General features: G+C 38.2%; 1 protein-coding gene across 1 annotated transcript in view; it reads left to right on the plus strand.

The window, feature by feature from the left end:
* Positions 1-13,024, plus strand: part of lama2 (laminin, alpha 2) — a 283,607-nt gene that overhangs the window by 185,337 nt on the left and 85,246 nt on the right. Inside the window, exons 33-36 of the mRNA XM_059355831.1 lie at positions 2,246-2,398; positions 8,849-8,973; positions 10,748-10,834; positions 12,121-12,314. Coding sequence (XP_059211814.1) covers positions 2,246-2,398; positions 8,849-8,973; positions 10,748-10,834; positions 12,121-12,314 — 559 coding nt within the window. The remainder of the gene's footprint in view (positions 1-2,245; positions 2,399-8,848; positions 8,974-10,747; positions 10,835-12,120; positions 12,315-13,024) is intronic.

Genomic DNA, 13,024 nt, shown 5'->3' on the forward strand with positions numbered 1-13,024 from the left:
ACAGAGCAGGATTTTTTGAGAATTGACAAAAACCTATCAGTGCTATCTAGTGGACAAATATAAAATTGTTTCAAAATCTCCCCTTATTTCTTCCTAGGGTGAGCAAAATCTTTGCTCAGCGTAAATTTCCTTATAATAAAATCTAAAACCATCCTTAATATGTTGGTAGAAACTAGCAGACATGAAAATTATTTTCACATTAAAGCGTGTAAATATCAAATATAAAATGCATCACTGTGTTTCTGTAACTCACTTAAGTCTTTGTAATGATTTGTGTGATTAAATTATTTCAACTCAGCCGTTAAAAGCACACAACATAAAAGACTGAACTATATCAAAGACATTACAACAAGAAGCTGCAGAAGCCTTGAACAGTGAGAATATTACAAAAGGAAAAGAAAAAAAAGGTCATTCATATTGACACAAAACTATGGAACATTACAAACATTAATTACTGAGCTCTCTCTCTCTCGGCTCTCAGAGGAGTGAATTCTTTCTGTCTGCTGCCTTCAGAGTGTAAACATGGAGGTCACAGACTCGGCTTTCAATAGTATCTCACAAGTTTCCAATTTACATTTAGTTCAGAGTTTTAAGCCTCTGCGACGCCTTTCAGACTCTCGTTTTTTATTTTATTTTTTATTTTTTTCGCTTTGCTTAGCTCAGGATTAAGCCTCACTGAGCGTCTCTTGCACTCAGTTGTGATTTTGTCAAAGCAATTGACTTTCAGCTGCGTCCAGCTCCTTCTCTTAAGCCACAGGAAGCATATAGCGGCGACTCAATCTGTAGTTTAATGAGGATTTTGTAGAGGCGGCTTATGATACACGGAGGCAGCAACAGTTCTGGCCAATTCCGCTGGATGGCGGCGCCTGAGAGTCATTTAGGTATTATTGTGTTAATCTCAGAGGAACACATGAGTTGTCAGCAAACTTTTAACTATATTTTTCAACCTCTGTTTCACTTTGTTGTTTGCTGCTTTGAGTGCAGAGGAGCAGACATCTATATCGCCGGTGGAAAAAAAAATTAGCTGTGTACATAATTTAGAAGCTACAGATACTGTTGAAAAACTGCCAAATGGAAGCCAAATAGCAAGCAGTAGCTAAACTTGAAATGTTCGGGTCGTAGAGGTCTTAGCTGACAGATGGCCATTCTATCTGTAGCTGCCGTCGTTGTTAATAAAGTATTTTTAAACGGGCGTTTAGCACTAGCAGAGGGAACAGATGGCTCTTTAAATGGACTCCATTAATTATTACTGAACAGGAGAGAGAGGGAGAGAGAGTTACCTTGTGTGTGTGTGTGTGTGTGTGTGTGTGTGTGTGTTGTGTGTGTGTGTGTTTATAGCCGTGTTTTTGTGTGTGTGTGTGTGTGTGTGTGTGCTCGCCGAGCGGGTGTGTGATCAAAAGTTACTGAAGGGAATAACTCTTAATTGTGTGTGTGTGTGTGTGAAAGGGAGAGTGGTCAACAGTTGCCTTGAGAAATAACAATTAGGGATAATTATGTGTTGTCCAGTGTGTGTGTGCGTGTGTGTGTGTGTGTGTGCGTGTGTGTGTGTGTGTGTCCGTATATTTTAGGAATATTTAGGTCTCTATATGTTACACACATCAAGATATTCACATCCAGTTTTTTTAATAGGTAAAGGCACTTCCCGACCACAATTAGGTCAAGTTTCGAAGCTGTCAGAGGTTTTATTATTATTTTCATGAATTTATATGTCTTGACTCCCATACAGCCAGGCTATATATATATATATATATATATATATATGTGTATATATATATATATATGTATATACATATATATATATATATATATATTTTTTTTTTTTTCATTAGGTCTGGGGTGTAAAATAATATGTATAAATTCAACAATGTTTGCAGTAAAATATTTTAACCTAAGAATCCATTTCATATATGGGAGACATTAGAGATGAGGAGAAACATTGTTAGGTTTTGTTCTACCCCTGGTAGGGGTATCTCAAATTTTGGTGGGTATTGTCACTAGCCTAGTGCGCATGTGTGTGTGTGTGTGTGTGTGTGTGTGTTCCAATATCATGCATAGAGGTGGGATTACTATAGGAACACATGCTATTAAACTGTACCTTGTAGTAAGTAAGTAACCCTCTACTATCTGTATCCTTCTAATTCTCTCGCCTCTCTGTCTGCCCACCTGTCTGTCTGTCTGTCTGCCCACCTGTCTGTCTGTCTGTCTGTCTGTCTGTCTGTCTCTCTGCCTACCTGTCTGTGTGCAGGAGTGTGCTGCAGGTTTCTACCGTCTTCGCTCCGGCTCCCTGCCACCTGCTCCAGCGTCCAGAGTGCCGACCGCTTCCGGCATGGGCAGCTGTGTTCAGTGCCAATGCAGTGGGCACTCTTCCACCTGTGACCCCGAGACATCCATATGCCAGGTAAGAGTGTGTGTCTATGTGTGTGTGTGTGTGTGTGTGTGTGTGTGTGTGTGTGTGTGATCTGCCACTGGAGACCCTCACACATCAGCCATATGCCACGTAGCTTCTGGAGAAGGGAGTGAGGTGAGAATAAAAGAGAGTTGAGTGTGTGTGTGTGTGTGTGTGTGTGTTGAGAGGGATGTCAGGTACTGTAATTAGCCCTGCAATAATTAACGACCCCAAGCTCATTCATATTTTGTGTAATTTCCTCTCCTCTGGATCTGACCCAAAGCTACATCCTTACTTTTAGAAACAGGGGTGAAGATGATCTTATCAGATGATCTACAATTAGAACACATGACGGTACAGAAATGTGAGCCTGACAGCTTAACGCAGATTGTTCAGGAAGATCCTTTACTGAGGTAAAAGTACCAATTCTATATTGTAAAAAATACTCTATTTCAATTTAAAGTCCTGCAGTTAAGCAGCCCTGATTCTAAAAATGTTAGTACACTGTAAATAAAAAAACACCTTCAACCACAACAGTCCAAACCTCAAAATTAACTTACAGATGCTTTAAAATTATTAAAGTTATTAAAAGGAACAGCAGCAAATCTTCACATTTGTAAAGCTGGAACTATAACCTTTTTTTTTTTTTTTTACATGAAAAACAACTTCAATGATCAAAATTGTTGCCAATTAATCTAGAGGTGCATCTCAATAAATTAGAATATGATTGAAAATTGAAAAATTGAAAAATAAATTCAAAAAGTGTAAATAACGCATTATATAGATCCATTACACACAGAATGAAACATTTCATGTCTTAATTTATTTAATTTCTTCTAATTATAATGATTATGGCTTACATTTAATGAATACCTAAACTTCAGTTTCTCAAAAAAAAACTGAATATTACAAAAGACAATTTTAAAAAGTATGTTTAATATGGAAATGTTGGCCTCTGAAAAGTATGTCCATCTATTTGACTCAATACTTGGTTGGGGCTGTTTGACTTGAACTACTGGAAACTGACTTTTCATATTCTAATATATTGAGATGCACCTGTACTATGGTCAATTGAGCTGCACTTGTATGAACTGCTGGGTAGTTTCATTATTAAAAGTTAAAATGTTAATTTGTAAGAAAGTAGTAACTTGACTAAAAGTAAAAAGTACAATAGTCCCCTCTAAATTGTAGCAGAAGTAGAAGTAGAAGTAGAAGTAGAAGTAGAAGAAGCTTAATGTTGGATAGTTTACGAAGACCCATTTAATTATGAGGCTTCATGTAGTTCGAACAGCACTGTGATGAATAAGCAGTGAGACCGACAGGTACAAACACCTGTAAACAAACTCTGACAGATGCTGGCAGCTGCAGTCTCATGGAGCCCTTTCATTAAATTGATCCCTATTTATATGTGTGTATTTCTGTTGAAGACTTGAAACATGGTCGGTAAAGTGAGTGGTGTACCTTCTTTCATTTAATAATTGCAGCACTATTACTAACCTCACTGTAAACCACCGAGCGTCCGAGGCAGCTCAATTATTTGTCAAAAGTCTGCTGCAGGTGGAGTGCTGGAGTTTGACTCTCTGATTGCTGACTGAGAGCATAAAAACAGGACAACTAAAAGGATCAGCAACTATACAAAGTTTCTTTTCCATCTTCACTTTTAATTGATTTAATTTGGGATGGAACCATCCAGAGGAAGATTTAATTAATCAAAAAAACAGTCAAAAAACATGTAAACGGCTTGAATCATATCCTTAAATAATGGCAGTCTGTTTAAAAGTTAACATATAAGCAAATGATAGAATAATGTCAGCTGTAATTGCAGTCTTAAAGCACAGCAAATAAGGAAATCATGTGCAATGAAGAAACATTTTCACTATTTTGACTAAACACGGAAATATTCTTTTGGTGCATTTAGAAAAAAAACTCTGCAAGAAGCTCAAAACAGAACAAAAACTGTTTCTGGGTTGACACAAAAAAAGTGATGCATATGGCTCCAACAGGTGTTTTTTTGCTATTTACAACTTATGAAGTTATTGAGGTTGGCTATCTGCCATTGTGACCACATGATTCAGTTATTATAATATAAAGCATAATGCTAGGTTAACCTGCAGTTATCTACAATTATATCCTCATCATATAATGACAGTGTTACACTTAGCCAGAGCTAAACTTTTAAAACAGTTCTATTTTTTTTTTTATAATGAAGATTTATTTGTAAAAATAAATAAATGAATAAATAAACTACAGCCCAGTTGCCAGCAAAAAGTTGGCATTGTAAATTCCTGCAAACCACCGATATCTAAATCTTCTGTTTTTTTGCCCTGTGCTGAAGCAATATGAATTAAAACACACCGTGGAGGGTTGTTAAATAGGACCAACCCAGGATCTTGAACCAGGAGATGTTGTTCACGTACCATTAGACGCGTTTCCATTAGGTACTTTTCTCTCTAGTGAGCCGCCATTGGTTTGGACTTGGGAGAGAGGATCCGCCCAAGATCCGCCCAATTTCACCGGTTAGCAGCTCAGGAAGCAGCTCAGGAAGTACCTGCCTCGGGTAGGTACTTTTCTGAGCCGCTACTAACTAGTCGACGCTGATTGGATACAGTTGAGGGGGCGATTTCGCGCATGCATGATTCATTTGCAGACTGGTGCAAACTGGACGCTGAGGGGTTAACATCTCCTGCTCTGACTGCAGTAGCTGGGAGAGACTGCTGCAGGAGGACTGGGCCGCTTGTGAGTGCTTTAGGACGGCGCCTGCTACTTGTAAAGAAGAGTAGGAACGAGTCTCCAAAAGTCTCCAATAACACCAGAAAAAAAGATTTGTCTGTAGCCGCTTAAAAAAAAAAAAAAAAGAGTCGCTAGAGGGGTCTGAATAGTCACTAAATATAGCAACAAAGTTGCTAAGTTGGCTACACTGCTTGCCACATCGGTCTGTTTTCACATTCAGACTACAAAAGTACCTGTATGGGAACAGAGGCCAAAGGCAACTAACAAGTAGCCAAAACACTCAGCCGCTTTCCAAAAAGTACTCAGTGAAAAAACAGCTATTGTTGGAAGTTTTGTTTCCTGTTGTTAAAAGACATGTCTATAATAAGAAGTTTTCAAGACTACCCCTGTTATTTTCCATGATAAGTGGAAGTGTTTCTGCAGTGTTTAAAACAGTTTCTAACGTGCTGAAGTCGTCTCGTGTTTGCAGCACGTTTAAAGCAGCCACATTCATGTGCCACAATGAAAAGTTCAAAGTGTCACAGTTCAGAAACGTTAATATTCAACATACACGGTCAGCCATAAAGTTTCGGTTTCATTTTAATTATGATATGTTTGGAAGAGATTGATTAATTAAGTTTTGAGAAGATATACACTTTTTCTGTCAAGAATGAATCACATTGTCACAATCATTTCATGGAAAAAGGTAAAAAATATTTTATTCTACCTTTATGGGCGAACATGTATTTGTGGTTGAAAAGTGTCGAGATTAAATGTCATCTGCAGTTGGGCAACTGGGTTGACAACAAAAATCAGCATCAGCTATCAGAAGAGTCATTATTATGGGCCCAGAATGTCACAATGTGCACTTCAGTTCCCACGTTTCTTCATTTGCTTGTGTTGTATCTACTTGCATACATTTTCTTAATTTGTAGTGCATTGAGCTCTTTGAGTCGACATAATAATGCACAAACAGTTGGAGAGAAGTTGCACTCCAACATGGATGCCAACATGTTGTTTCCCCTCTGCTGTTCTCTTCTTTCTAATTATTTTTATTTTTCTGTTTCCTCCTCTCCTCTGGTTTTTATCTGTTCTCATTGCTTCTACTTCTCTGTATTGTTTCTCCTCCTTCTAATTTCCTTGTTTTTTTTTATCTGCCATATTCTCATGCTCTAAACTCTCTCCCCTCTCATCTTCAATTATGTATTTACTCATCCTTTGTCTTCTTTCATCACCCCGCCACTCTCTCTGTCTTTTACCTCATTTTTCTTTGCCCCAATCTTTTCCCTGCCTCCCCCCTTTTCCTTCTCACCTCTCCTTAATTTCTCTTGTTTTGCCAATTTGTTCCTCCCCCCTCCCTCTTCTCCTCCCGTGTTTGATTTCTGTCTCACTCTGCCTCGCAGCCATTTTTTCCCCTTCGCCCATTTCCATCTCGCTCTCCATAACGGCGTCATTAGCATTTTCTAACCGAGCGGGCTAAATTGAAAATGCTAAACGAGTTTGTTTCTGTGGTAATTAGTGGTAACGAGGAACACAGGAAGTTAATGGAAATGACTTGCCTCGTTAGAAGGCAACTTCCTGTTGCACTGATTGAAGTTCCCATTTTCCGACAAACAAGGCGAACACATAAGAGTGAACCCCGGGGACACGAAGAGCAGAGCTGCATGTTTGTGTACAGTATGTAATATGTTTGTGTGAGTTTGTATTGTGCGTGCTTGTATGATTGACTGCAAGGCGTGTTAGTGGAGTGTGTGTGTTTTTGTGTATGCAAGGTGCACATACAGTGGAAAATGCGTTGTATATTTACATAAAAACACTGTATTTTGGCATAGAATCCGTCAGAATACAAATGTGAATAGGTATTGTTTACGTAGCTCATTATTATTATTTGCCCTCTCTCGCTAATTATAGCCTACATTGTCCAGATTAACTGCAAACACTGCACAGGTGTTTTCAACAATGCAACTTGAGCAACAAAAAAAAAAAAAGAGTTCTGCAGCTTCTTTAGCAATGGGGTAATTTAAAGTAAATTATTGTTAAATTGAAGTTAAAAACATCTCAACTGCACCATCTAGTGGAAAAGTTAAATTATATATTTAAAAAATCGATACTTGACATCTGCATACAACATAGCCATACACAATATTGTAATATATTTATGTGAGTTTGCATTGTGTGTGCTTATATGATTGACTGAAAGGCGTGTTAGTCGAGTGGGTGTGATTTTGTGTATGCAGGGTGCACATACAGTGGAAAATGCATTCTATATTTACATAAAAACACTGTATTTTGGCATGGAATCCGTCAGAATACAAATGTGAATAGGTATTGTTTGTGTGGGTGTGTTTGGCTGTATAATGAGCTGAAAAAACCCCCCGAATATAAAAATATTTTGGCTAGATTAATACTTCTGTGTGCCATTGTACCCTCCTAACAACAGGTGAGTGAAATCCTAAAAAGTAAACGACCATTTCCGACGGCCTGCTCTTGAGGAAGGAAGCTTATTAAAGACTTTGACGTGTGAGATCGCACCTGTCAGCTAACAGCTAGCCGCTTGCTGCTGTGCACCTCATCATGCAGGAGTGGGACTGGGCCCAAAAATCATTTATTACTGTGTGTGGATGGCTACATTTCCTATCCGAAATAGTCCAGGCTGGATATTTCTCCGTGTGTGTGTGTGTGTGTGTGTGTGTGTGTGTGTGTGTGTGTGTGTGTGTGTGTGTGTGTGTGTGTGTGTGTGTGTGTGTGTGTGAAGGCCCCTAGAATGGCTCAGAAACTGTGGGTGGTGAAAAGAAATGAGTAATGACTTCCCCGCTGCTCCGGTAGAGATGCTCAGCTCTGCAGAAGCAGCTGCACACCGGGTACTTCCCGGTGACAGTCCGGATGTGTGAATCTGTATGCATGTACTGCTCAATCATCTTTTTCCTGGAAAAATAAAAGGCAATAAAACATCCTCTGAAGGTTGTTTTCATCATAGGAAGAAGAAAAGACTCCTGATTCTGAAGAAATGACCTTCCTGTCATCATGTTGTCAAACACTTCAATATCCGTTCTCGGAGTTTTCCACCTTACAGTGATCAAAAATGCTACTATTATCCAAAAATTGTGAAGCAGACTGACAGCTGGTAATAATATCAGTACGCTACTATTTTTTCCTCTTTATACTCGTCATCTATTCTTGCTGTAAATCAACGAGCGGTGCCAGGGTAATTATCTCACTCGCCAAAAAAAACAAGCCTCCCCAACGCCACTTTGTCAGTAATCAAGGAGGGGATGATGGGTGACCCCGTCTGTCGTCTTTTCAATTACTCATTGTCGGCTCGAGACACACATACAAGGGATTGTACACAGCTTAAGAGGTATACCAATTCCCCCACACCATTTCTTTTTCTTTTTTTTCTCCCATGCTCAAACAAATCTCGTGTCTCGTTTTCATTGTGCCAGTGGCAATATTCAAACACAACATGCAGATAAAAGTGTAGCTTAACTGCTGTTAATTTCATTTGAAAATTAGTTGTGTGTTTTTTTGAAAGATGAAAAGCTTTCTGGATAAGCAGGAAGAGTTTTTGTAATTGTGTTTCAGCTGTCTGAATTATGCTCACTCAATTAAATTCTGCTTTTAAAAACCAAGCGAGGACTCACGCTGGCTGCAGGATGATGGGAAATGTAACATCTAGACATGACGGTTAAGAGCCGAATCCACTATACTTTAAATATGACATTCATTTTTGTGTGTGTGTGTGTGTGTGTGTAGAATTGTCAAGACAACACAGAGGGCGATCGGTGTGAACGCTGCGCTCCGGGATTCTACGGTGTGGTCCGAGGTTTCCATGACGACTGTAAACCCTGCGCTTGCCCCCTCATCAACCCAGAGAACAAGTAAAGTTACTTTGACACTCATTTAAATGATCATGTATCAATCATACATTAGCGCTCAAAAGTTTGGTTCATTTTCACCCAGAAAATGTCTGAGTTGTTTTCCATGAAGACAAACTGTTTTAATCGTGAAATGAGTTACAAAATGAATCGAAAACATAGTAAAGACATTGACAAGAGCAGAAATAATCATTTTAACCTGTACAAATCTCCAACTTTACCTCTAGATACTCAACCAGCCTGAGGAAGGATCATTTTGTTGTTTCTCAAATCAGCACAAAACAGTTTTCAGCTGTGCTAACATAACACTCAGGTGTTTTAATGATTAATGAGCCTTTCAACACTATAAACGTGGATTAACACAATGTGCCACTGGAACACAGGAGTGATGGTTGCTGACAATATATAATGGATATTCCAAAAGAAAATCAGCCGTTTCCAGCTTTAATAGTCATTTACCACACTAGTGCAGTAGGAAGTATGTATTTGTATAGTGGGAGATGTAATGCAACATAAGAAGTGAATAAAGCTAAATCCCCGCTTAGCATGCTAATCACGATTAACAGAATTACATGCAGACCACAACAACGTCTGCAACTCCATAAAACACTTACTTTCCATAAGGTACGCACGCCATCCAGTACATACACATTGAACATTGATATTCGCTGGAAACTATTCAAATATTATTGGAGAATCGAACCTCGTAGCGCACTTTAAAACTCCGAAAGATAGGTAGGCTAAATAGACTTACAGATGAGATGAGTCAGTGGTAGAAATCCAGAGTGAATTGTGTTACTGACCAGGTGTAGGCCTATCACATAATGGGGCGGAGCTCCCCTAAAAGGCGTCCAATCAGAAACAGTGCAATGCTGCAACATGTGCCATGCGCAAGCCACATACAAAATCTTAGGTCAGTCTGACTAAAGGTCAGCTAGATATACCCTAAACACACACACACACACACACACACACAGACGCTTCTTGCTTTTATAGATAGATTAACATTGTCCTGACTTTATGTCTGATCAATTAGATGTTATTTAAAAAAAAATTTTTTTTTTCAAAAATAAGAACATTTCTAAGTGACCTTAAACTTTTGAGCGGTAGTGTATGTCATATTGTCATATTTTCTAGTTGGAAGCCCCACAATAAAGTACAATATTACCTTTTTTATATACCTTTTTAACTGTATATTATGTACCCAAAGGAAAAAAAAAAAAATTATGTACCCAACATCTCTTTCAATTAGGTAAAGTTTTAAGTCTTTGGATCTCACTTTAATATATATTTTTGCAGTAAAATGGGATTGTGAAGCAGGCAGACACCATCACTGTCATAAATGTTGAATGCACCTGACAAACTGAACTATTTGCATTATAGTCTAGACTAATCTGCAGAGCCCATATTATTATTTGCTCTGGCAGATGAGTCTGGTCACTCTCCCATTCAGACTGATTTCCAGATTTCCAAATTAGTCTACAATGCAACTTATGCAAAAAGAGTTCTGCAGCTTTAAAGTAAATTATTGTTAAATTTAACTTAAATAGAACATCACAACTGCATATGATCGAATAACAGTACTCGGCATTCATACAATGTTACCATGTAAAATATGTATTTATTTTTTTTACCTCCACCCAAATACGATTTTAATGTATATATATTTATGTACGTTTGTGTTGTTTTCTCACTGTGTTTAAATGTGAAATCTTAGATATTTATTGTATCTTCATTGGAAGAATTTTCAAGATTTTCTTGTGGTTTCTGTGTCTAGTTTCAGTCCGACATGTGTAACGGAGGGATATGACGACTACCGATGCACTGCCTGTCCTGAGGGATACGAGGGCAAATACTGCGAAAGGTGAGACACAAGCAAACACAGAAAACCATAATCATCTTGTTATAGACTGAATTATTAAAGATAAGCTCAGAAATCAGGACATTTTAAGGGAACGTGGACTATAAACAAAAATGCCAGAGAAAGACAAAAGTAATCGACGCTGACTTTTTGGAATCGTATAATAAAAGGTGGTTACAGTATAATGCTTCATGGAAACATCTAGATGGGACTGGTAGGCGTGTGTGTGTGTGTGTAGCAGTGGTGAAATGTGACATTTAAAAGTACATTTAATTAAAAGTACTGTACTGCCCTACAAAGCCTAACTGCAGTAACTATGCGCAAGGGTAAAACTGAGAAATAGTTCTTTTTTAATGTTTTTTTAACTTGCTAGCCAAATGGGTTACATGTAGGTAACTGATATGACACTTATTTCTACATGTATTGATGATGTAATATTTATGCTAAAAAATCATGACAAATATTTGACCTTTGACCCCAAAAATGTAGTTACTGCAGTAGAGTGCAGTAACTACAATGTTGTTGTCTTCTTTCAGCTTTTATATTTTGTTTTCAGTCAATTACTTTTTCAAATTGATTTTGTTATAAGTGTATTTAAAAGTGTCCAACAACTCTATTCAAAGATTTGTGTATTTTAGACTTTATATTATAAAGTAATGTGATATTTTAGTCTTGATGTATTTTTATTTCACTTTTTTTCTGGAGTTTGTAGTTACTGCAATTTTTATATCATCATTTAATAAAGCAACATTGAAATCTAAACCTTTGTCACAAGATAAAACAGACATCAAGGAGATAATTTTTCATAAATTTCTACCAAAATTTTAGCTACTGCAGTTAGGCTTTGTAGGGCAGTGTACTTAAGTACAATTTTGAGATACTCCACTACATTTAGCTGCCAACTTTAGTTACTATTAAGGTTGAGATTTAATATGAAAATCATGATAAATTTAAAGTAATTAGACTTTTGCTTTTAATTAGACCTCATAACAGTATATTGAGTAGTTAAAATGAGCCCTAACTCAAGAAAATTAAAACACTGCTTACATAAATGGATCAATAATAATAATCAAATAATATATTTGGACATATCTGAGTGGGTCCATTCGGCATAATGACTACTTTTACTTATGATACTAGTGCGTGTATTGCAGTGTTGACTTGTAATGTACGGTTAATACTCGGGATACTTTTCTCACTTCCTGTCTGTTAAAAGCAACAGAAACTTCTGATTGCAACAGCAACAGTCGTTGACTCTTTCCTTCTTCCTGTGCCCCCCCGCCGTCCAGGTGTTCTACCGGTTACCATGGTAACCCTTCGATGCCGGGCGGCCGCTGTGAGGAGTGTAAGTGTTCCCTGTGGGGGGCGCTGCCGGGACCATGTGACCCTGTGACCGGCCAATGCCGTTGCAGGGTCGGGGCCTCGGGGACGACGTGTGACCAGTGCATGGACAGGCATGTGTGTGGACCAGCTGGGATCATCTGTAAGACTAACACACATGGCTTTTTATTTAATCTGTCTGTGCTCCTTTTTTCTCATTTTTCCCTTTATTCAAGAAGTCTGCAGGTTGAAATATCTGGAATAGCGCCAACAGGTGCAGATGTTACTGCCCATGTGGGCTAATTTATTACAACATGAATCGAAATAGGAGTTGAAATCATTATAAAAGAAGCTACCTCAAAAGAAGCTCAGAATTTAAATTTACTTGTTAAAAAAGAGCACGTTATATAAGTTTAAAAGTGTCTTTATATCTCTGAATCCTCCAGACATCTTCTCTCTTCTACTTTCTTCCATTCTCCATGGTGGCTTCCCACCCTGCACTGTCACCTGATGTGGAATTTTTTGCTTTATTTTGGCGATGAAATGCAAATGAGAAGTCAAAGCCCCTTTTCTACAGTTGCCATGGGAGACAGGGGATCGTGGCAGAAGTCAGATTCAAGTCATTTAGAAAATAATTTCAATGTAATTTGGAGCTAATTTAAACTTAATATGACCATAATGGCGGGGGCAATTCGGTGCCATTAGCATGTCTAGAGGTACGAGGATATAGAAGAAAAGGTTGTAAGACAGAGGCTGATGTGAAATTGCTGCTGTCAGGTCAGAGAGGAAATTGCTTGCTCAGGTCTTTATGTGTTCAGACACCAAGCGTGTGTTCATAAATTGGCAGTGCGAGTGCTGCAGTGCACCCTGACA

Source organism: Centropristis striata, chromosome 18 (genome assembly GCF_030273125.1).
Source record: "Centropristis striata isolate RG_2023a ecotype Rhode Island chromosome 18, C.striata_1.0, whole genome shotgun sequence".
Lineage (NCBI taxonomy): Eukaryota > Metazoa > Chordata > Actinopteri > Perciformes > Serranidae > Centropristis > Centropristis striata.